At 34.6% G+C, this 26,951-nt stretch overlaps 1 protein-coding gene across 3 annotated transcripts; it reads right to left on the bottom strand.

The window, feature by feature from the left end:
• LOC126825628 (transmembrane protein 117) lies at positions 1 to 26,543 on the bottom strand. Of its 3 annotated transcripts, none has more exons than XM_050555344.2 (6): positions 26,421 to 26,543; positions 7,288 to 7,872; positions 4,896 to 5,131; positions 3,807 to 4,064; positions 2,749 to 2,878; positions 1 to 1,453 (listed from the first exon to the last, which is right to left on the bottom strand). In XM_050555344.2, the coding sequence occupies exons 2-6, from the start codon at positions 7,832 to 7,834 to the stop codon at positions 864 to 866; spliced, it is 1,761 nt and encodes a 586-aa protein (XP_050411301.1). In that variant the 5' UTR covers positions 7,835 to 7,872; positions 26,421 to 26,543; the 3' UTR covers positions 1 to 863. The 3 variants fall into 3 exon arrangements, with proteins under 3 accessions (XP_050411301.1, XP_050411303.1, XP_050411302.2); XM_050555346.2 differs by lacking the exon at positions 26,421 to 26,543 and adding an exon at positions 10,003 to 10,120; XM_050555345.2 differs by lacking the exon at positions 26,421 to 26,543 and having other exon boundaries at positions 7,288 to 7,922.
• Between the last annotated feature and the right edge of the window lie 408 nt (positions 26,544 to 26,951).

Raw genomic sequence — 26,951 nt, 5'->3', positions numbered from 1 at the left:
TACACAAGATTAAACGATACTTGGGTTACAGTGCAAGTAAAATCAAAATTTTGAACTATAAAAACGAAACGAAATTGGATCTGTGTTTTAACCAGATTGATTAAATTGTATACATGTATATCATATATAGAAGGACTTCAACAAATATTGTTGGTAGCCATGATGACTAATCACTTTATTCTGAAATCTGCCTTAAAGTCAAAGTAAAGTCATAGAGTTTCTCAACAACTCTTTAGTTTAATTTGCTATCCAGTGCTTTATAAATAGATTAATATTAGTGCAGGTGACCAACCTACATGTTAGTGCTGGGTATTATCACTGCAGTCACGATAGGATACATATTGCGATACAGGTGCTACAATATGATTCACATCACGATTTCATAACCAGGTCAATATTTACCAAGAAAACAACAGGATAAATGAATAATTGATGAATATCTTTAGTCCTGTTGATGTCGAAGAAATTAAACTATTTTATATCGCGATATAGATGTGGATCATTTCAACGATATAATTATCGTGCCATCACTACTACATGTAGGCACAGATTGTACCAAAAATGGCACAATGGACCATTCCAAGTGACAATATACACCTTATCATAATACTGATCTAATATAACTGAACAAAGCGATAAGTACATTTCGGCCGTAGAGGTTATATTATATGGAATGGAAAAGTTTGGCCACCCCTGTCCTAGTGTATTTCCCATTTTCTTCAATAGCAATTACAGAGAATAATTTGTTCTAGTTAATTACGAATTAGCTTTGGCCTCAACTAATCTCAACGAATGTAAGAGTATTACATACATGTATAGTTGTCATGGTTACCAGAAGCAGCAGATCACTTCGTCTGTCTGATTTATGGTTGTATTTCAGTATTTGTTGGAGTTGGTTCTTGTGGCGGAGGGAGTTCATTATTTTCAGAAGATTTAGTAATTGACTCATTGGCTTGTGTTCGTTTAAAATATGTCAGAATTGGTGGTGCTGCTCGGATTCGATTTCTGAAGCGAGTCCAGGTTTTACTGGCACTGAATCTTCTCCATCCCTTTTTGCGTTTCTTCAGACGCCCAGCATACGGATCTTCTTTGGTCGGCTTTTCACGTCCATAAATCATGATGAGGACACCCAAGGTGACGAAAGCAGCTAAACCAGGAATAAAGGCAGTGCCCTTGGCCGCTAATGGGAAATTCTTAAAGTTCGAAAACATGAAGCTGTCTCCCATTATAAATGTTAGGTTCGTATTCGGGTTGATTGTTGTATTACGGAAATCATACGTTATCTGTGACTCATTGTAGATATCGAGACTATATTGATCAAGAACAGTGTAGATGTTGTCATCAGGACCGACGTACTGTCCATAGGCATAGGGTTCATAAAATATTTGGTTCTTCCACATGTTCAAATCGAGTAGAATGACGATAAACAGTATACCATAATTAAACCATTTACCTGTCAAATAAACCAATTACATGTAGAGAGAGAGAAATAGGGTTTAATGTCCTCTCGACACAAACTAGGTTATTTTGGGACTGATACATAGTTCAATTTTATTTCAATAATTTGCTTGTGCAGTCGGAGAACACAGAGAAAACCCATGAGGTTGGACAGCCGACCCTTCTCCCTGTCACATACAAGCAGGGAATCGAAACCATGCCACTTGATTCAATGACAGACCTTCTGATCTAACACCACCCTGCCCCCACTCATTACATGTAGTGTAGGGGTATCACGTGGCTAAGTGGGTAAGACGCTGGCTCGCTAGCCTGGAGGTCGGGTGTTCGATCCCTGCATTGGCAGAGAAAGTTCATCCAGTGATGCAGGACGGAGGGCCTGACAAGGACAGCTGTCTAGTCGTTCTGATGGGACCGAAAACCGAGGTCCCGTGTACATATTGGCGTGCACGTAAATTATCCCTTGGCAGTTGGAATTCGGTAGGCCATAGTGCCGCTGCCCGGGCAAAATTTCCCTCATAGCACACTGTATGGCGTTGCCCGTCTTCATTAGCCCAGTTTAGAAACAGAACAGTAGGACGTTAAACCCCATTTCATTTCATTTCATTTCACTCATTACATTTATACTCTCATGCAAGCCGGGACATAAAGCACCAGACTTAAAGCACCTGGCGTCACAGACATTGTAAGACCAAACTTATCATACAACTTACAATATATACATTGTGTGGTAATTTGCCTCCGACAAAGTCTGCGACAGGTGCTCTATGTCCAGAAATGTATATATACATTGTGTAATAACTTGCCTCAGACAGTCTATGACTGGTGCCTTATATCCACGCCTGTATACATTATGGAATAATTTGTACTTGACAAAGTCTGTGACAGGTTCCCTATGTCTAGGCTTGCTCTCATTTTACAATAAATAGGAGTTGTAAGGAGTAAAGGTGGCACGGTAAGTATGACGATGACTCAGTCACAGACTCGACAGTACATTGAGATCTTCCAGCCTGGTTTTTCCACCTTGCAAGATGGAAGGCCTGAGAGACCGTGCTCCCATTGTATACCATTGCCATGCAAGATAAAGATCCTCTGACCGTAGCCTCGCTGTCTGGGTATGCCTGTCTTCATTAGACCAATTTTTGTAAAAATGTAAGACGCTATACTTCACTTTTAAGCAGGGAATCGAAACCATGCCATTTGACTCAATGACAGACCTTGTAATTTCATGCACATGCTTTAAACCACTAGAACACCTAACTCCCCCTTATAAATATAAACAATTTTACTAACCTGTGATATGTACGAGAACGATCTCTTTCCTGAGGAATTCTGGTATAGGTATTTGAAACTTGATATGAGGTGTGTTTAAACCGGGTAGTTTGATATCTAATACACTCATGAAATGGGGGAAATCCCAATCCTAAAATACAATATATATAATCACTCAGTCTAATTACATAAAACTATATGATTACAACAATCACTGGTTTATTATACACAGGCACTTGAATACCAGAAGCCATCAATTTTCCCCAATTAAATTGCATTTCACATGCATTTTGTCTTCGTGATGCTGGTGCTGTGTTCAAATTATTGTTTAACTTTCGGAGGAATTTTCTTTCGACTATGCCGCCCCATGTCCAGTAGTATTACGCTGGGTGAAGTTAAGATCAAAAAACCACCTGCATCTTTATCGATCAAAAGAGTGGGACCATTTCGGTTTCTCGTTACCAATAAACAATATAATTTTGAAACATTGTGTATTCTTTTCATTATTTCTAGCAAAATTTGGTTAATATCACAGTAAAACATGTTTATCGTGATGCACAGTGCACACGTATCGTTGGGCTAGGATATGATACTGTATCATATCATGGCACAGCGTATCGTTTCAGCCCTACCGAAGACAGCTGTAAAAGGAGAAAAGGAGCAATACCAAATAAACAAGCATCGATGCCAGATATAAAAGAAGCAATGCCAGATGTAAAAGGAGCAATGCCAGGTGTAAAAGGAACTATGACTGTTAAAAAAGAAGCAATACCAGATGTATTAGGAGAAATGCCATATTTAAAAGGAGAAATGCCAGATATATTATAAACTAATGCTAGGTTCCCACTGTCGTGCGATACGTTACGATAGGATTGTCCCTATTGAGTCCACGATCTGTTACGTGCAGATACGTTTCAATACTATCAACATGAAAGCTACAACTGACCTAAATATATAAGACTTGATAGGATCACCACGATTACTCCAAGATTAAAACTACGATTTCAATCGCAGCATGAATCATGATAGTGGGAACCTAGCATCAGTAAATTTAACTAGACGGTTATAACTTTACATACCTGCATGACAATAATTATGTCGAAAACAAGAATAAACGAGGCAAGAAAAGCTCTTGACAATTCATTCGTCGGCAAGAACCCTCGATTTAACTTGTCCCATTCAATATAATCTGTTGTTATAACAAAAATCACAATAAAAGACATCAATAGCACAATTATCCAGAACGCAATAACTCTTCGATATCCAGTTTTCCACCATTTTCTAAATCCCACTGCCCAATTTGGATATAGCTTTTCTTGTAACATCATATCTGTTACCTGAAAATAAACAAAATGTTGTTTGAATGCCTCTGATCTTCATTTGGAGCCACAGTGGCTAAGTGGATAAGCCGCTGGCTCGCAAGTCTGGAGGTTGCGTGTTCGAACCCTGCATTGGCCGAGAAAGTTCATTGAGATTTTCCCACATGGTTTCCCCTTGTCAGCATATCCTATAAATGTTGGGTAAAGTCTTTTGATGGTCCTCTTTTAATATGAATGAATCTATGCCAAGAGATTATCTACTGCCAATAGTTGGGTTTGGTTTATTTAAATAATGAACTTAGTACGTTATAGCATGGATTAACGCACTAGCATTAACTATTTTACGAAAAATACATAATTTGGCTTGGCGATCTTAAACCTTTTGTCATCCAGCCACTGTCTTTGAAGTAGACTACAGTAATTGTTGGCAATATTCACTGACACAATACTAACAGAACACAGTTTTTATGGGGTACAATCACTCATTTATTCTAAAAGCACAACGTTTCGACAAGTATCCTCTTATCGTTATCAATTTTATTTCAATAATTCGCTTGCGCGTAGGGCTTTTTAGCAGTTGGAGGAAACCGGAGAATCCGAAGAAAACCCACGAGGTTGGACAGATGACCCTACTCCTTGTCACGTACAACCGAGGAATTGAAAACCATGTCAGCTGACTCAATGACAGACCTTAAGATACAACGTGCATGCACTAAGCATTCAGCCATCCACCCCCCCACCCCATCATGAAATACAACAAAGCAGAGTAGTCCCTGCAGAACAGAACTACACATACATGTAGACTTATATAGAATAAAGTGTTATACAATATAAAATGTAATTTGTTACCATCCAGGCTGTGAAGAAATCACCACACCATGTTCCACAAGCAGCCGCTTTCATAAAGAAAGAATTGGACACGCCCATGAGATCACTGATATGAAACGGTACGGTATAATCTCCACCAATCAGAAGGAAGGCATTATACAGGAAGGAGAGGATAAATACGCATAAAACAACACACAGGAACATCACCATCCATGATCCCTGATCCTGTTGAAACATTTTTATACGGAATACTCGATCTGAAATATAAAATAACTAGTAATTACAATAATTCAGATGGGAGTTATACATACAGGCTAAGGATGAGAGTTATACATATTGTACATGTAGGCTAAGATAGGAGTTATATACATGTAGGCTAAGATGGGAGTTATACATAGGATAAGACGGGAGTTTATATAGGCTAAGGATGGGAGTTATACATACATGTCATCTCTGGTATCCCCGGTGTTTTCATTCCGTTCTACTCCACTATACCCTGGGTTAATCCATAGGGTTTCCACGATTTTAATTATCTGCCCTGGCCTTGATTGTAGATAAGGTCTACGAACCAATCAAAGAACAGTTTACAAACCAGTCGTTTCGCCTTTGATTTTATAAGGATAATTAACCAAATTCATGTCCATTTACTGAATGATTTATGTAAATAATGTATATATGTCTAATTCATTTATAATTAATTGTATTATCAAAATATGTACATGTAGTATGTTTCGCTGATTTCAAATGAAATATGTATAACATCTATATGTTTGACTTTTGTTATTATTATTACTATTCATTCTTTATCTGAAATGTTTCATTCTTTTATGTTTATTATTATTAAACTTATACTTGGCAATTTCGTCCGGTCTTCATTAATTTCATATTATATAATTTGTTGTTAGTAAGTATGCATTTAGAAAAATTTGAACTTTTCTCATTTAGGCTAACTCCTAAACTTGTCCGATGAGAGTTACTTCCCTTTGCCAACTTCCTTTTCAATTAACGATGCATGGGATTGGTCGATAAAAATAGCACAATCATCAAGGGTGAATAATTTGAAAACGTGTCTCCCCCGTAGATTAACCCAGGGGTTAGTGGAGTAGAACGGAATGAAACCACTGGGGATACCGAGGATGACATACATGTAGGCGAAGATAGTCGCTAGGTTAAGATGGGAGTTATACATAGGCTAAGACGGGAGTTATATATAGGCTAAGCATGGGAGTTATACATAGGCTAAGGATGGGAGTTATATATGCTACGGATGGGAGTTATACATAAGCTAAGATGTGTTATACATAGGCTAAGGATGGGAGTTATACATAGATTAAGAGGGGTTTTACATAGGCTAAGAAGGGTTATACATAACATAGGCTAAGGATTGGAGTTATACATAGTGTAAAGATGGGGGTTATACATAGGCTAAGGATGGGAGTTATACATAGGCTAAGAGGGGTTTTACATAGGCTAAGCCTGTTCTCCAATCATATTCTGACATCCTGAATAAAGATAGGTTGCCAGGCAACAAAACATACGCCTGGGGAGTCAACAAGAGTTGTCACATATTTTTACTTTTTTCGGTAATTAAACTTTAGCCTCTAGAGCGTCACAAGATTTTTCAAAGTGATCAAGGACCATAACTTGGGCAGTAATTATCGGAAATCGTTGAAAATCAATATGATTCTTCATCTCATGACCTCAAACACTGTGTATAAATTTAACTGTAGCCTCTAGAGCATTTACAAGATTTTTTGAAGTGATCAAGGGCCATAACTCTGGCAGTAATTATCGAAAATCGTTGAAAATCAATATAATTCTTCGTCTCATGACCTCAAACACTGTGTAGAAATTTAAAGTAAATCGGATATTAACTTTAGCCTCTAGAGCGTCCACAAATTTTTTGAAGTGATCAAGGGCCATAACTCTGGCAGTAATTATCGGAAATTGCTGAAAATCAATAGGCTTCTTCGTCTCATGACCTTAAACACTGTGTATAAATTTAAAGTCAATCGGATATTTACTTTAGCCTCTAGAGCTGTGGACGCCGGACGGACGGCTGGACGGACGGACGGGGGTGACGACAATATACGACCACATTTCAATGTGGGCGTATCAAAATATTGTTTTTGACAGAATAGCGATGTTTATCCTATAACTTTTCTGCACTGGTTTTTCGTCCCATAGGGACAACTAGACAATGTTCCATGTACCATGCCAGAAAATCCTGAGGAACTTTCTCAGTCAACACTGGTACTAAACTGGGAGCGAAATTATAGTAGGCTGTACCACATTGCTTGGTGTATGTCCAAATAAAGTTGAGCATACATGTACGTCATACAGTATGTGCGTGCTACGAGGGGAATTTTCAGAATAAATCTCTTGAATATAAAAGAAAGAAAACAAAACTTACTAAAGAGCAGGCTATGAAACACTATCTTTCCAATCAACATTCCGATAATTATTCCAACCAACCACAGAAATACTTTTAATAAACTCCAAGCATCAGGTGGATAGCGGGTACAAACAAATGCAAAATCATTCCCAATAACCGGTATTGTACATTCCTTAAGACTGTGTGCCACTGGATCTTCCGCGTAGATTAAAAAATTACAAAAGGTAACAAAATAAGCAACGAATATTCGAAACCATGGATGTTGAAAATAATATCTGAAGTCTTTTTCCATGAAAAGCGAAAACACACTAGCGGCATCAACATCGTCCTTCTTGGGTTCAAGATCTGGGCCGTCAATACTTGCTTGAGGTGCCAAAGAGTTATTGGCCTTGTTTTTCGGTGTTTCAGGAATATCAACTTTCACAATTCCATCTGCATCATCTATATAAGGAAAGGCCTCTGGAACAGTGTCCGTGTCATCCAAGTCTTTTGCCTTGGCACTTCCATTTGTCGAAGCGTCTGCACTTTTATCTCTTTCAGGATCCTCTCTGCCTTTGTCCTCCATTTTTTGGTTTCCAGTCAATGGTTCACTTTGCTCCCGATCTTGAATGGAAATATCATTAATAGAAGCCATAGGGGAATGAAATATATAATTTTTGAGGAGTATTAAAAAAGTTAAAAGATCAAAAATGGTTGTAAAATATAGTTGTGATGTAATGGCAAAAGATGACTGACGCGTTGAGATTCAAGCTGTTAGTTAAGCGTTAAAAAAACAGATCACTGAGTTCGATAAACCAAACACATGCCATGATCCGTATTCGTGGATTAAAATTCATGCTGAGTCTTGCAAACAAGAACAAAGGTAAAACCAGAAAACTATTTCTATATCTGAAAAAACAAAGAGATAGAAAAAAAAATCTATAATCTATAATCTATGGTGCTAGTGTAAATAAAATGTAATTATAAAAACTACTAAAACATCATTCATAGTTCTTCTAGTTTATTTATTAATTAATTTGGCCTTGTGATTAAAATCTATATTCTATAATGGTACTAGAATAATAAAATGAAAATAGAAAAACTATTACAAACAGTAAAAGATGCATTATGTAAGAGCTAAATCTGTTTATTAGAGATCTTTCTTTTGGGCTCAAGTATTATATAAATTATTAATTAGACATGTATTAACAAGACAAGACCATAATTCTCTAGATCACTGTATGGTTATGATTTTGAATGGATTGAAACTATTACATGTAATTAGACATGTATAAACAAGAAAAGTCTATAATTCTCTAGACCATCGGATGGTTTTGATTTTGAATGGATTGAAACACTATTTCACCATGTAATAATTTAATTAAAAAATGGATTATCGAAACATTGTTTATTATCGTAACAATGGTAGCAATGAAATAGTCATTTCACTGAAAGTTTCCTATATATTCCTTTTTCATTATCTTTGTTAACAGCTCTTTATCTAAATCTTACATAATGCATCTTTAACAACAAAATATTATTCATTCTACAGCCTTACTCCATTTATTAAATTTTAACTCCTGAACAAAGTCTTAGTCCATTCTAATTGTGTTATATGATATATATTATAAAATAAAATGAAATGAAATGGTGTTTAACATCCTACTGTTCTGCTCCGACTGGGCTCATGAAAACGGGCAGTGTGCTTTGAGGGAAATTTTGCACTGACAGTGGAGCTACAGCCTACCCTTATATCAAATTCCAATTGTCAAGGGATCTTTAACATGCACATCAATGTGTTTCATCCCCTCCGAACAACTTTACGTTGTCCCTTGCCAGGCCCTTGGTCCTGCACCACTGACAAGGAGAATCCACACTGAAAATTCCTGATAAACTTTCTCAGCCAATGCAGGGATCAAACACAGGACCTCTAGGTAAGCGAGCAAACGTCTTACCCACTGAGTCACCATGGCTCCATATATATTATGTATATGCTTTCAAAAGAAACCAAAGAAAAAGGAAGAAAGTTATATTATCAAAATAACAAAACAAAAAACAGACTGTACACAGAAAACAATTTTTATGGGAAACAATCACTGGTTTTATTCTAAAGGCAAGATGTTTCGATACAGTATCCTCTTATCATTTCCCAAAAACATTGATTCTGTTAATGTGTTATACATTCACTATAAATGCCACATAAAGATCATTATATAGTTGATTAGCAAAAAAAGCATGCAATTAATCTTGGAATTGGACTCCGAAAAAAAAAGAACAACATAAAACATATCTAACTTTAGCTTTTAAATGAAATATATAATGCGTAGCCACAGCCCTACCTGCTAATATCTACCATTAAACTCTACAGAAATAATTTCTCCTACACAGCAGTATATCAAATACAAATAGTAACAATATATTATTGTCGGAATTCTGTACTATACAAAAATGTCTCTACTCTATTAAGGATAGAACTCCTGAGGGAAAAAGAATGCGTTTAATAGCTGTTAGCTTGAAACATTGAAACTTGTCCAAAGGGAGATCCTATTTCACTCACTTGAGTATTAGTATAATTGATGATACATCTCCAGTTTAAACATCCTGACACAAACTGATGACACGCAACACAATAATATCTGTCATATATATATAAAGTCTTATAGATAACGGAACTTGCTAAAAAAAACAGCTAATGTACTGCTGTACACACACATATATATACATATATATATATAACTGCATTGATGCAATTACCTGATTAGGCCTACTAATAATGATCCTTTGATATTTGCTAACTAATCGTATTAACCAATAATAAATTGATGACTATGTTATCCAGTAACTACCACGTGTATATAAACACAGTAATAATTGAGTCTATTTACTTCACTTAGCTACATGTACCTACATGTGATGATGTGGGTGTGACAGTTAAAGCTACATGTACTGGTTATGCTTGACTACATTCACAATTACTTTCTATGCCCTTAATGGATAAATAAGTCATCATGATTTATGTACATGGCGGTCACAATTAGGTCAACATATAATTAAAGGGGGTTAAACCTCTAACTCAATATTTTCCATGAAATTTAAAAAAAGAAATAAAATTCAATATTGGTCTATTTCATTCAATATTGATGTTAATTATCTTGCTTTGAAAATAAGAGATCCTAATATCTAATATTTAAGACATAGTGAACATTTTAAAATCAGTACACGAGTCGTGTATTTCTAAGGTTTCGGCATCATTTGTAATGAACAAAGAAATAACAAGCCTACAAGACAATGCAGAAGTAATAAATAATGGCTGTTTCACAACCAAGAAAGTTATAATAAAAAATGTGTACAACAATGGACTCAGCAGCCGTAAACGAGTGTCGTTCAATTTGGACTGTTCACATATTTCACTGAATATAACTGATTAGAAATTACAATAAAAAGTTTAAAAATTAAATATTATATCACTTATATATTAATATGTGCTTTTAGAACGGTTTTCATCTATTTTAAAGTTCCAAAAATAAAAATCAAATACAATTAAAAATTGTAAATGGCCCCCTTATCAACAGTATTATAAGTTTTAATTGTATTTGATTGTTATTTTTGTTGCATATTCTGTATATATTTGTCTACTCTATTCATATATTTGTATCATTTGTTTGATAAAGACGAGAGTATCATCATTGACATGTCACATATATAGTATTAAACTCAGTAATTAGTGTTATGAAGAGACAATAAACTAAATTCCATTGTTGTATAATGTTTGTTAAACAAAAGTAGACTGCAGACTTAGAAAAGCTTAATACTTTTTTAATATAATATACAATCACATTTCAATGTGAGGCATTTCAAAATTAAACTAACTTTAGCTACACGAAAGATAGATCTTCCAAATTCCAATAAATAATGAAAATCCACTTACAAAGCGTGCTGCAGTGTTTATTAGCTACTCCAGTGTGCACTGTTTATAAATCCACTAAGTTTAAAACACCAAACAAGATGGTTTAAAAGGCAATTTTTACACTTAGCTCAACTATTATTACTACTGATAGCAGATATAGAAGCATGCTCTTATTATTTTACTTCTGGATAAAGTAGGAGATTATTACGTCCACACCTATAATCCCAAGATAATAGCTGACAATGATCAAAACTTGCTTCAAACTTTCAGTCAGGTTAAGTAATTTAATAACTAGAGAGGTGTGGGTGTGACAGAAATTACAAAACTGACTATAGCTCACATCTATTTATTTAAATGAATCATCACGGATGTATTTCGACAAAATTTATTATTATGCCATAAATAACACCTGTCTTTCCATTCCTCAGAACAAACAAAATGGAAAACAGAGAGAGAAATGGGATTTAACAGCCACTCAACACAAACTAGGTCATTTCGGGACTAACATATGGTTCAATTTTATTTCAATAATTACCTGGCTCAAGGGGGTCTTAAAGATACATTATGTAAGATTTAGATAAAAAGCTGGTCATTGTTGCTACAATAGCTCAAAAATAGATAATGTAAAATGAAAATGTTTAAAATTTTATTCAAATTATTTCACTCTGAGCCAAGTTATCACATGTTGGTAGTTTTGACAAGATGTGTGCACAGTGGTAACCAGGGCACTGGTATATTCGAGACTTAGCCAAGAGTTGATTACAGTATGGTCTTGTTTTGTTAATAAATGTCTAATTGGTAGTTTATATAACATTTCAGGCCTAAAGAAAGACCTGCAATAGACAGATGTAGCTCTTGCATAATATATGTTTAAGTATTGATAGGAAACCCGAGGACCTGCAAAAAAAAAAATCCACATACAAGCCAGGTCCAGGAATCGTAACCATGTCACTTGACTCAATGATAGACCATTCGACCACCCAATCCCCTAAATAAAAGAAAGAATGATGTACAATATGTCATTTATTAATGACTATAGGCAGATGAAATATGATCATAACAATATACCAAAGAATTTAACATTATATTAATTATATACATCTAGGAATGGAATGGAATGGAGTTTTATTGCATATCAGCTCCAATCGGGCTATATTGTGTCAAACATATGCTGAATATACATCTAAGAATAAAGTCATAAACTATTAGACATACTTATGGAAGAACAATTACTGATTTATTTAGGCGAAATTTCGAAGAGTATTCTCTCAATGTTTTCAAGCAATTACAGTAACAAATGTATAGGGCAATTATATATAGACAAGCAATAACAACAAATCATAAACCACGCATGACAACAACAAGATCAAAGGCAAGACCGTGTATTTATAAAGTCATATTTCAGTCTTAAATCTGTGGTTGGGCTTCACAATATAATAAATAAATAGCCAAACACATCACTTTTTGTTATGTTGTGTCCCTGTTTATATTCTTTTTTTAAAACAAAACTCTAATTGAGCAATTAAATATAAATTCCTTGGAGCAACTGGATCATTCATATTATTTGATGGTATGATATTTTTAATGCACAAGAAAAGGCAAATAATTGCCTAATAAACTCACAATACACTAAACAAGTTTATTATCAAAGAATGTCAACCATTGCATCTAATGTTGTCATCCTAGTGTGTATGTGCATCAAAAGGCATGCCAACACTTGTCCATTTGTAATATTGCATGCCCAGCAATCTGATTAAAACCCAGATCCTATTTGGTTACGTTTTTTATAGTTCAAAATTTCATTTTACTTGTCTGGAAGAGAGAGAGAGAGAGAGAGAAATGGGGTTTACTGTCCACACGACACAAAACTAGGTCATTTCGGGACTAACACATGGTTCAATTTTATTTCAATAATTTGCATGCATGTAGGGGTCTTTAGCAGTGGGAGGAAACCGGAGGACCCGGAGAAAACCCACGAGGTTGGACAGGCGAGTGGGTTTTCTCAGGGTCCTCCGGATCTGGAAGAGTTGTTATCATTGATGTGTTCTGTATGATGTGATGGATTAGCCATTGAAACCGTCTGTTACGGTGCACAGAACTGTGGGTATTCCAGTAGAAACATCAATGCTGATTAGTAAATCAAAAGCCTGACGTCATAGGGTCTAAAACAGCTCGTATGACCCCTGACACGACCTCCCACTACAAGTCGTCAGATCTTCATGTAGTTGAGCCTATCGAAAGTACATGTATAAAAACCTATTTTTCTCTATTCAAATCAAAGAGTAAAGATTGTGTACTGATAAGACAAGTTTCCCTCAGCAAACCCACAGAAGCTTGGGTGGCCGGATGCTTTGTCACTGAGTCAAGAAGCGTGGTTTTGATTCCCCGCTTGTACATGATTAGTAGTAGGGTAGCCAGTCCAACCTTGTGGGTTTTCTCTGTGTACTCCGGTATCCTTCCACTACTAAAGACCCTTGCGCGTCAGTGAATAATTGAAGTAAAATGGTACCAATGTTAGTCCCAAAATGACATTGTTTGTGTTGAGTGGACATGAAACCCCATTTCTTTCTCTGCAAATCCAATAAAAAAAAAACATCTGAAGATAGTGGTGGTCTGTCCTGCAATGTGTATAAATAAAATGGTACCATTGAAATAAAATGGTGCCATATGTTAGTCCCAAAATGACCTTGTTTGTGTTGAGTGGACATGAAACCCCATTTCTCTCTCTACAAATCTGACAAAAAACAAAGTGGTGGTCCTGCAATCTGTCTAAAAGACCAATTAATTTAATTTATACATGAATATTCTGATGATGAGAAGTCAGACAGATAATTATAAGTCTCAAGTTGTCATGCACTGTAACCATAGCCTATTGTGTCTCCATTTGACATTTACTACCTGATCTGACCAAGCTTTTTTCTATTTATAAATAAACAGTATAAGAAATCAATAAGAAGACTTTATGTGTTGTGTTTAATTCTGACAGCTGCGAGTGAAGATATGACAGAGAAAGTAAAGGAGATGGATAAATGCCCTTTTAACATTTATTCAGGTCTATAAAAAGCTAAGAGAAGCTTGCCAAGTATACTTAATATAGTTCTGACAATCCAAACATCATCTAATTCTAACCTAAAACCACATCAGAAGTCAAGAAGCTCTGCGGAAGTAGCAAAATTGTATATTAAATCATAAAGCTTTAACATTTCTGATAAATTTGTAATCTATAGAAGTAAAACAGGCCTATGAAAGCATCAAAATGTTATATTATTTCATAAAGCTTTATCATTTCTGATAAATTTGTAATCTATAGAAGTGAAGCAGCTCTGCTGAAGTATCAAAAATATATATTAATTCATAAAGCTTTAACATTTCTATAAATCTGTAATGTATAGAAGTGAAGCAGCCCTACGGAAATGTCAAAATTTTATATTAATTCATAAAGTTCGTCACTGTGCCTCTCCCCCACATATGTGGTCTCAAATTAACCAGCATGACCCCCTGAATCATTTAAGCCATCAAATTTGGGCTCCGGTCAAAATTGATCCTTGGGCAAATTTGGACCCGAGGCGAAACCACGCCACTTGACTCAATGACATTGACAGACCTTCTGATACAACACGCATGCATTAACCATTCACTCCCCCCCTCTCAACCCCCACACAAAATACACTGGACAATGTTCTATGGAATACAATTATTGTAATATTACTTGGGGACTCATCATTATTTATATCAACAACTAGAGAAGCCATAGTCGAAACATGGCTCAGTAATAAGCAGCAATCAATTGTATACCATAGAAATCTACACTAGAAATGACCAAATCCAAATCTTACCTTCTCAACAAACATTACAGCACACTTCTTGGATTTTTTCAATTTCACGCAAAACATGTCCAAGATTGGTCACACAGCATCTGTGACAATATACTGCTTTAAAATATGTCTAAGACTGTTCACACAGCATCTGTGACAACAAACTGCCTTAGAATCAAGATTTCTATTAAACCATACCAAAATAAGTACAAGAGGTTCGGCTTAAAGACAAGAACATCCAAATAACTTGATAATTCTTGGTAAAGACACAGAGAATCAAGGTCGTTTGAGTCTTAGAGCATATTATCGGTATTACATTATAAGACTAGATCAAGTCATTATGTAGAACACTGTCTGTGATCAAAGGGACAAGATGGCCAATAGCAATAATTTATTGAACTTATATAGCGCCAAAATCCAGCTTGTTAAAGCTGTTCTGTGGCGCTTGTACAAAAGGAAACTATATGATTATACGTATAGAATGTAAAATAGCTGGTAAATATTTGGTAAAACAAGATCAAAATTTTTTAAAAAGTGAAATAAATATAGCAGGGTACAGGCTACCGAAAAGAGGTACTGGGCAAGGATTGTTTTATATTTTGGTATTTCAGATGAGATGATTATTAGGAAGATCTTTGAAATTATAATATACTAGCAATTCAGGATAATTCATTGATAGATATGTAATAGGCACAAATTTTTAAAATTGATTTGAGAAAAAAAAAAAGATGGTCAGAAATATTTGACTCACAAGATCATTTCACAGAACTGAATGTGTGGGATAGTGCATCTGTATTTTAACTTATTTTAATATCTCGAGCAGGAAGCCCTCATGCAGTATCAATACATTACTTAATGGCTCACTCTCTACTTTTTAACCACACATATATCTGCCTTACATTAAAAGGGAGTCGCAGTGGCCAGTGAAGACGCTGGATCATTAAAGGACGATATTGGTGTCAGTCATTATCACATATGTGATAGAACTAATTAAACACGTTCCAAATATAATTTTAACACAGAGATCATTGCTACAATAGCTGAGTAATACAGGTTTCCTGAATCGGACAGTCCCGTATAACAACTTTTGGTCTTCGAAGGAATTATTAGCGAGCAGAAATTCGTCTGTGTATCTGTTATCACTCGTCACATCAGTCAGTTATATAGAGGCATGACTTGTGTTTTCCTTTGGTGTTCGTCACTACCGATTCAGGAAACCTGTATTACTCAGCTATCGTAGCAATGATCTCTGTGTTAAAATTATATTTGGAATGTGTTTAACCAGCTCTATCACATATGTGATAATGACTGGCACCAATATTGTCCTTTAAGCAGGAGGTCTCAGAATTGCTGGCCAAGAACATTCCTCCGAATTTTCTTGTGTCGTTTCCCCTTGTCAGTGGTACAAGACAGGGGGCCTTACAAGTCATTCGGATTGGACAAAAAACTGAGGTCCATTTTGCACATTGGCGTGCACATTACAGTTGGAATTCAAAATAAGAGTAGACCATAGTGCTGCTGTATGTTCGGACAAAATTTCCGTCATAGCACACTGTATAGCGTATACCCTTCTTCATGAGCCCAGTCATTGCAAAAAAGTAAGACTTTACACCCTATTTCCTTTTATTCTGTCTTCATGTCCCTTTAAGTTGAAAAAGTCCTTTGAAATGGACAAAAAAATGAGGTCCATTGTGCACATTGGCATGCACGTGAAAGAACCTTTGACAGTTGGAATTCAACATAAGAGTTGGCCATAGTGCTGCTGTCCCGGTAAAATTTTCATCATAGCACGTACACGGTGGTGTATATCCTCTTTTATATTAACCCAGTCTGTGCAGACAAGTAAGACTTTATTATTATTACTACTACCATTATTCATTGCTATAGCGCTTCATTATATCCGGTGATAGTTTTATGCACTTAACAAATGTTACATCACAGTTTGTAATAATATTTAAACAAGTGTGTTTTTAACTCCGATTTAAATTTAACAAAAGTTGAACTTTCTCTAATTGTTTTCGGTAGCTTATTCCACGAAATATGGCCACCATAAGAAAAGTTAATTTTCATCTAAGTCTCTTGTAAGCAGGCACAGATAATAGAGTTGTATCTGTGAATGAACGAAGATTTGGTCTTTCCTGTTTGAGTATGTGAATAATTGTTTCATGTAGGAGGGAGCAGTATCCGAAAACAAAGTTTTATACACATTTGATAGCACTATATAAAGTCGATCCGGGATTTAAACCCCATTTCTTTCTATTCTGTCTTCATGTCCCTTTAAGATGTTGCAATGTTACTGTCATGTTATTATATAATGATAAAAACAGTGATGATGTGAAGAGATTATTAGTTTAATGAAGTAGAAGAAAAATATAATGAAGTCTAAGAAGAAGTACGAAACTGAGATAATAAGACTATAACATGTATAATGGCCTTTATGTTCAAGCACCACATGGAACTATTTCTGACATTTTTTTTTTCATCTGGCTACAAAATGAAAATTGACTGGGGTTCATCTAATGTGCATGGCAAACTCTGTATGTATTTAGACCTGCTAATGACAGCATTTATCAAATTTTTCAGAAATGGGGTTTAACGTCCTACTGTTCTGCTCTGAACTGGGCTAATGAAGACTGGTGTACGCCATACAGTATGCTATAAGGCCTACTCTTATATCAACTTCCAACTGCCAAGGGATCTTTTATGTGCACGCCAATATGTACATGGGACCTCTGTTTTTCGTACCATCCAAATAACTAGACAGCTGTCCTTGTCAGACCCTCCGTCCTGCATCATTGACAAGGGGAAAGCACCCCGGAAAATCTGGATGAACTTTCTCGGTCAATGCAGGGATCGAACACCCGGCAAGGGACAACGTGCAGTATAGTCATTTGGATGGGATAATATCAGAGTAGGTCGTAGTGCCGCTGTCCGGGCAAATTTTCTTCATAGCACACTGTATGGTGTATGCAAGTCTTCATTAGCCCAGTCAGAGCAGAACAGTAGAATTTAAAACCCCATTTCATTTCTCTAAAACATATTCAAATTGATTATAAAACATCTTATTTAGAAAAGAATGCAAAAAAGTTGGTTTACCCACAGGGGGGGGGGGGGGGTAGCCAAATTGTTAAAGCATGTGCGTTGGATCCTAAGGTCTGTCATTGAGTCAAGTGGAATGGTTTTGATTCCCGGGTTGGACGTGACAAGGACGAATAGGATCGCCTGTCCAATCTCATGAGTTTTCTTCCGGTTCTCCGGTTTCCTCCCACTGCTAAAGCAAGTGAATTATTAAAATAAAACTGACCCATACATGTATGTTAATCCCAAAATGACCTAGTTTGTGTCAGTGGATGTCTCTCTCTCTGTGACTTGTGTATTTAAGTTCTATTATAACGAAATGCCATTGACACACCTCATCCTAGTGGTAACATATATTATAAGCTTACAGTATAAGAACACATGAAAATTACATTCTGACATTGTCAATTAACTATTAGAACAGAATGATATATCCTTATATGTTATACATGTATTTCCCTCCAACAATCTAACTGATTATACTCTAATATATCCCTATATGTTATACATGTATTTCCCTCTAACAATCTAAACTGATTATACTCTAATATATCCCTATATGTTATACATGTATTTCCCTCCAACAATCTCAACTAATAATACTCTTATATATCCCTATATGTTATACATGTATTTCCCTCTAACAATCTCAACTGATTTTACTCTGATTATACTCTACTAAGACTTAGACTTGTGGAGATAAATAGAAACACTACCATCTACATGACATGATTACGTTATATTGATCTAAGATCTAGATTGGCATCAATAACTAAGTTAACACCTGTAATTTATACAAGTGAGGCTTACTGAGCTTATATTAAATCACATCTTAAGACAAACTGACATTATAGCACTGACCAGACTTGAGATCTGTCATGGTGACTAAATCTGATGTGAGCTGTCAATACATGTACTCTGTATATATAGCACGTTGAAGAATGGTATTTCTAGGTTTATCAACTTTATTTCTACCAACACAATTAGCACATTCTTTGTTAGGCCCAGTGACTGGTTAACTGAGGTAACTTTACTAACTCTATAAAATACCATAAACTGTACAGAATAGCCCAATATTTCAACTTTCAAGAAACCTTTAAAAATATAATATTTTTGATTTAATTAGCAAAACTAATAAATTTATGTTATATTTTCTGTATGAAACGCGTCAAGTTTGTGTATATCTGATAATTTTGTTTTACTTGTGCTTGTTGTCTATGTTATATTTCTTTGTAAACTGACTGAATGTTCAGCGCTCTAGAAAATGATCATTATTATTATACATATAGAGCTTATTATCCAGGTAATATTACTTTTCAAAAATGGCTGCCAGACAGAGTTAGTGTCAAGTTTTCACTAACTGATTCTTTTGAGGATAAGTTTTCCTACTGGTAATAATTTTAAATAAACAAAACAGTTCTATGGAAACATAACGATGAATTAGGGATAGCCATTATCACAAGTTTTTCTCTTATTCTATCGTTGACATGTAGTAGAATTCAGAATATTACCATGTCTCAATTATTTTCATTTGATAGTTCCCCGTGTTGTCATGATAAATTTGCTATACAACATGTAAATAAAAGGTACCCGAGGTTAGTAAGATATAATATAACAAAGTGACAGCACAATCACTATATTCAAATTTTTCTGGATTATCATATACTGAATATTGTTTTTTTTTTTTTCAAAAGAGATATTTTATTCAAGTATTATAGATGAATGGGAGATTGGTGATGAGGCAAATTGCCTACATAAATGTCAAACCCCTATCCCTGAATATCTATTCATGGACATACATCAAGATGCAAACTTATAACAGGTAGAAATTTACTGCAAAACAAGAATTTAGTGCGAGCTAGAAATGAATGCATTAAACACAACCAGTTTCATTAACTTTAGTAAGCTAGCACATTTTCATTTACTAAAATAAAATAAGATACAGAGTATATAATACCCAGTAAATCAGTGGTATAATCAAACACACCCACTCTTCCTAAAAACAATAATCAACAATGATCAGATAATAGCGTAATACAATACCAGGATATGGTGATTAATGACATGTATCTGTAGATAACAGCTTATAATAAGCTATATGCGATAATCAACACAGATCAATTAGGTAATAGGCTAGCCAATAATCAAAGATGATCAATAGAATGATAGACTATAGTATAGAACACAGATATGTAATCAGTCGTGAATAATCATACTAGGCATACCATTGTAACCGGCTTAGGGTGTTAATCTTATTGCTGTTGACAGTTTATCATACTGGTTTCTTCTTATTCACAATTCATAAACACTTGATTTAGCTAATTATAGAACTTTATGTAGATACAGGAAAAGACAATTATAACAGACAATATCCAGAATCTATATATAAATAATACAGAATTATGATCAACTAAAAAAGTATAAAATCAAGAGTTGGCATAAGTATAAGTGTAGCCTCTTATGTGTGTCTAGCTAACTTGTTTTCCTCATGGGTCCACCTTCATATTTATACTCTTGAAGGTGTTAACCCTTAGATAGAGAGAGAGAAATGGGGTTTAACGGCCACTCGACACAAACTAGGTCATTTTGGGACTAACATATGGTTTGATTTTATTTCAATAATTCGCTTGCGTGTAGGGGTCTTTAGCCGTGGGAGGAAACCTGAGAAAACCCACGAGGTTGGACGGGCGACCCTAATCCTTGTCACGTACAACCAGGCATAAGAAACCACGCCAGTTGACTCAATAACAGGCCTTATGATATAACCCTTAGATACATGTACATACATTACAATAAACACAACAATTTAGAGATCGATCAAAAATATTAAAAGCATACAAAGAAGATTATAGACATAGAAAATAGGCTTATAATATTACAAACTATATACATGGATTAAAATATTACAATTACGTAACACACACTATCCCCTTCTTATTAGACTTCTTATTTAGAGGACTTCAAGATGTCATATCAATAATATAACCCATAATTAATTAAACCATGGAAAGTTAATTATAAGGTCTTGACAGACCATGGTGACACCATCATCAACATGGTAATTAGATAATTGGCCAATCTATGTCATTGATAACAGTATTTCGTCGATCATAACTTAAAGGTCTTTATTAAATATTGAATCTTATTAATTGAAGCAGATTTCATATCTCGAGTATTAGACGATGAGGATCCAAAAATTCTCAACAATTCTGGGCATTAAAAGGAGAAGTATATGTGACTTCTGTCCGGACTTGCTTTAAATTTTATACGGATGTGTTTGAAATCAACTTCCGTTAAATAAAATCAATTGTATAATTAAATATTCCAGCGAATAAAAAAAGTTATCTCTTGAAAAATTGAACGCCTTACAAACTTTGACATCGACAAATACCAAAATGGAAGCTAAATATGTGACTTATCGGGTTACGGTAGATCATTTCATACAAGGGGGTGGCAGCAAGATGTGTCTATCGAAAGGGTGTGTGACTCTTTTAAGACAATTGAAATTTTGTGTAGGAATAAGCTATTATTTTCGGCCCCAGTAATGAGTTTGGTCATTTACACAAATAAATATATGCCCGTAGTACTTTATTTTGTTTCCGTCTTTTTTTCATTATTTGATTAGAGAGTTGGGTGGGATGATTTTCTTTTGAACACAGTTGCAGAACAAAAATATCTGTAATATTAATTTCTTGATGAACTACATGTAAAGCAGTCCTGTTAATTAGTTTAAACATATTTTATTGACAAATATCAAAAGGATTGAGCACAAGTTTCAAAAACTTAGAAAAGCCCTTTCCATACATAGAAATGATAGACATTATTTAATACTAACAAGATTTCGAAATAGTATATACAATAATAAATAATTTATAAGTAATATAAGTAAAGTCAGATGAATTATATCTCAAAGCTCTATATAAAATAAGTGAAGAGGTGATAAAGAGAATGTAAAATTATATTTAAAACATTGAAAAATAAAGTTTAATAAATGGGATATAAATGAACTGATGCATGTATAAAATGATAAAAAGAAATAATAAAAAAAAAAAATAAAAAAAATGGGGGGTGGGGGGTGCGGGGAAAAAAAAAAAAAAAAAAAAAAAAAAAAAAAAGTTATCCACCAAAAAAGCTAAAGCTAATAATTTATTCTAAGATGTAACTACTAACAATAACTTTTATTTAAATTTAAATCGTTTTGAAAGTTTGATATATTTGTGAACTTCAAGGAAAAGGTTTGTATTCATCTCAATTGACAATTCTGAATTGCCGCACAATAGGATATCTATATTTATCACAGAATAACTTGACAATGTATTTAATAGTTCAGCACGAATTACATCATATAAGTGACATTGCAGGAAATAGTGTTCGGCATTTTCTATAAATTTGCCACAAGAACATGTGGGATCATTCACAACGTTTATTTCATACAAATCATTTTGCAACGAACTACACCCATGCCGTATTCTAGTGTGAATAATATTTTCATGTCTATTACCTTTACAGTAGTAGATTGGCGCTTTATGTATTAAGGAACGTAATTTTTGTTTGTATAGATATTTGAAGGATTTAAGAGTGGTTGATTGCTTTATGGGGTCCTCTAATAATTCCCAATCTCGAATTGTTGTGGGGAAGTACGAAGTTTGGTGTAATGCTGTTCTACAATAAGGATATCTATATTCGCTAATGTTTCTTAAATTGTATTTTTGTGGTGTTTGTTGATAATATTCTAGAATGTCATATAAGTATGCTGGGTTTCTCTGATTTTTAATTTGAAAAAATGTGGTTAGTCGCTTTTGTGTACGTCTGTCTGACAATTTATTCCATCCGGTTTCAAAATAAAGCGCTTCACGAGAACAAGTTTTAGTTAGTCCAGTCACAATCCTGGCAGCTTCTAGCTGTACCTTTTCAAGTTTTTCGGTATTGGAAACGTTACACCCATCCCACACTTCACATGCGTATTCCAATTTTGGCCTTATGAATATCAAATATACGTTATTTAGAGTTTGTCTATTAAAGGTGAATTTTAGTTTACGCAAAATATTTAATAATTTTGAGGTGGACGAGATAATAGTTTCTATATGGATGGTCCATTTGGCGTCATTTGAAAGAGTAATGCCCAAGTGTTTGTGACATTTAACCACTTCAAGTGCTTGATTATCGAATATCAGACTCGGATAATTTTCTGTTTTTTTGGAGCTAAATAAAATAGCTTTTGTTTTGTTTGGATTAAAGTTTATAAGCCAATTATTCGCCCAAATGTTGAGATTTGTCAGATCGTAGTTTAGGGACTGTTCTATCTCTGAAACTGACTGTTTGCTACACCCAAGTGCCGTGTCGTCTGCAAATAATCTAGCCACATTATGGAGTACATCTTGTACATCATTGATGTAAGTCAAAAACAAAAAGGGGCCCAAAACTGATCCCTGGGGAACTCCTGATTGAAGAGTAATTTCTGATGACACAGAGCCATTTACGAATACCCGTTGAGTCCGGTCTTGGACATAACTAGACAACCACGTAATTAGCATGCCTGAAACCCCATATTGACTTAATTTGTGTATCAAACCAGGTAAATATACGCGGTCAAACGCTTTAGATATATCGCAAAAAACATAGCAGGAATATAGTTGCTTATCTATTGCAGATGAGATATCATGATACACTTCTAAAAGTTGATGAACAGTAGAGTAGTTCGGTCGAAACCCTGATTGGTATTTGTACAAGAGATTGTTTTCATGAAAATAGTTAAACAGGTGTTTGAAAACTACCTTTTCTAATAATTTGCTCAAAGAACTTAATAGGCTTATAGGTCGGTAGTTTGAAACTAGAGAGCTGTCTCCTTTTTTATAGAAAGGTAGGACATTTGCTTTTTTCCAAATTGTTGGAAAAACGCCTGATTCTAGTGATTTGTTAAATATATATTTTAATGGTACACATATTGAGGTTTTGGTATATTTTAGTAACTTGTTACTAATATTATCAAATCCATTGGCTTTTTTCAATTTCAGTGTACTTATAAGATCTGCGATTTCCTTTTCTTCGACTAAAGGAATATCAAGTTGACAATTTGTTCGCTTATTGAATTTTGGTAATTCTCCTTGCTGAGTGTTATTTGAAATTGATCCGAAATAGTTGTTAAGTAATTCAGCTTTATCAAAATTTGAATGAGCAATTCTTCCATTGGGGTCTAAAAGTGGAGGAATATCATTTGATACATTTTGGCCTAATACTTTCCTTAAATTATTCCAGTAATTCTGGCTATTTGTATCGTTAGAATTCAAGAAATTTGTGATTTCTTCTTTGTATTTTGTTTTTAACGCTTTTTTAAAATTATTTACTTTATTTCTTTGAACTTTGTATTTTCTTAAATCGCATTCATGTTGTGTTTTCAAAGCTTTTTTGTGTAACCTGTTTCTGATTCTTATCGCTCTACGTATTTCTGTATTGAACCACGGTTTGTCAGTTAGTCTTATAGTTATTGATTTCTTTGGTATGCACAATGTAATATAGCTATTTAAAATTTCATAAAATTTTGAACATACTAAGTTAATATCAGAATTTGCAAAGGTACTCTCCCAATCGTGTTCTTTGATAAGAGTATTTAACCTATTATAATTACCATCCTTATATACAAATATCTCCCGTTTAAAATTCCTGGGACTTGAAACTGGAAAATCTAATAATGCATAAACACCCTTATGATCGGATATGTCAGGAGTGACATTAATCGTTTCACTGGAACTAATCTGAATTTCATCATTTACTAAAATTACGTCTAATAAGGTTGATGACGTCCCAGTAACGCGTGTAGGTTCATCAATAACATTTCTGAGATTATTTAAAGATAAAATATCCCGTAGCTTGCAGCGTTGTGCTAGCAAGTCATCATTTAGATCACCTAAAATTACAACCTTAAGCGTGGTTTGATAGGCTAGTTCAATGGATCTTTCGAACAATGACCAGAATTCAATTGTGCTGTTTGGCGGGCGGTAAAATAAGGCAACAAGTAATACGGTGTTTGGAAATTTGCATTCCACCCAAATACTCTCTATACCTGTAACCTCAAGATCATCCTGTTAATTAACCTCGCCATTCTTCTATAGCCAAGGTAAATGCCGATGTATTTTACATTTTCCTCTGCAAAAAAAGCTGTGACCACTGGATACATATATACCATTCTTTAGAGTCTATTTTGTTTTTAGAAATTCATTCATTGATAAATACCAAAATATATCAACCAATCAGATACCTCCACCACCCATCGGTTTATTATCGACTGATGGTTTAATTTCTATTCTCTTGGTATATTTCCATTGTGCAAGAACTGTTTAGAATTTTATAATCGGTGTCTCCATAACAAGTACGGAGGGGGGGGGGGGGGATGGCCGAATGGTTAGCACACACGCGCTGTATCATACGGTCTGTCATTGAGTCAACTGGCGGGGTTTCGAATCCCCGGTTGTACATGACAAGGAGTAGGGTCGCCTGGTCCAACCTTGTGGGTTTTCTCCGGGTCCTCCGGTTTCCTCCCACTGCTAAAGACCCCTACGCGCAAGCGAATGATTGAAATAAAATTAAACCATGTGTTAGTCCCGAAATGACCTAGTTTGTGTCGAGTGGACGTTAAACCCCATTTCTCTCTCTCTCTCTCCATAACAAGTACAAAAATCCTGGTTTTGTTTTGAAATCCACAGGGCAATATATCCTTACAATTGCACTCTCAATTATTAACTATTAATCACTCGCTAAGTTAACTTTCCATACTTGACTTTTGCCATGAGTACGACTCCATTTTTATGAGTATCCGTTTTTAATTGGTTATGATTAAAAAAATTTAGTAGTCTGGCAATGAATTGCTTCAAAATTCAAAATCAAAGTTGATATTTTTTGTTGCCCAAACGCCAACGATCAAAAGGATCGCATTTTTTTTTGACTGTCAACCTTTATCCCCCTTCAACATCTTACGATGGTTTCGCTCATCACATGACATGTGCAATGTTCTGATGAACTGTCGAAAATACAAGCAAAAATATAGACATTTCAAGAGATAACCTTTTTATTGGTTGGAATATCTAATTGTACAAGGTAATTTCAAACACACAGGTAAGTTTATAATAACTATAATTATATATATAATTATCCGTTTAAAATTCAGGCCAGTTCAAGCAGTAAATATCATTTAACTATCATATTTAGATCTAGTTACCATCATAACATTCAGAATACAATTCATTCGTTTTGTTGACATTTTTTTTTTTTTTTTACTCAAGCAAAATCAAAATGTCCAACCTGTCCATTGCCATTGGCAGTACGGCAATTGCATTGACAGTCACGATGTAAAATCTTAAATATAGTGACATACCAACCTCTGGAATCTAAACCTGTTATAATCAATTGGCTCCTGACATATCTAGGGTAGTTCTATAATCTCTGATCCAAGCCGACAGGCAAAACAATTATCGGTAAACTCTGTTGACATTTCATTCTTTCATGTCAATTGGCCATGTGTAGTTTCAAATTCATTTCTTCACGAAACGAAAGATAAAGCAAAAATGTAAATTATTATTATCATAACAAGTACATATAACGAAAACATATGATAGCATCACATTTTGATATTTTCAATACATTTGGTCATATCTGTACAAATACACAATATAAATTATTAATGATATTCCGTTTTATATTTGCAATCAAAATTTGGATTAATCGAATTACGAAACCTTATTGATAAAATTATGCTAGCAATGGTATCTTTATTTTTCTCGGAAATGAAAGAAAACTATTGTTTTCGTCTATATCATACAGGAAACGTAATCAAAAGAATAATTTCGAGAAAATATGTATTTCTAAAATGTAGATTCGAAATCAAACATGGTAACTTTACTTGACAGCCT

Source organism: Patella vulgata, chromosome 6, assembly GCF_932274485.2.
Source record: "Patella vulgata chromosome 6, xgPatVulg1.2, whole genome shotgun sequence".
Taxonomy (NCBI): Eukaryota; Metazoa; Mollusca; class Gastropoda; family Patellidae; genus Patella; species Patella vulgata.
Note: the sequence above shows the minus strand (reverse complement) of the source record. Positions and strands in the feature narration are given on the sequence as shown.

What these genes read in the sequence shown, in the direction of transcription:
- LOC126825628 (XM_050555345.2), bottom strand. Translation starts at nt 7,903, where the DNA reads ATGGCTTCTATTAATGATATTTCCATTCAAGATCGGGAGCAAAGTGAA. An exon ending in GTTTCATAGCCTGCTCTTTA is followed by an intron (nt 5,132 to 7,287) that starts GTAAGTTTTGTT and finishes TTTATATTTCAG; the next exon opens with ATCGAGTATTCCGTATAAAA. An exon ending in CGTTCTCGTACATATCACAG is followed by an intron (nt 1,454 to 2,748) that starts GTTAGTAAAATT and finishes TTTATTTGACAG; the next exon opens with GTAAATGGTTTAATTATGGT.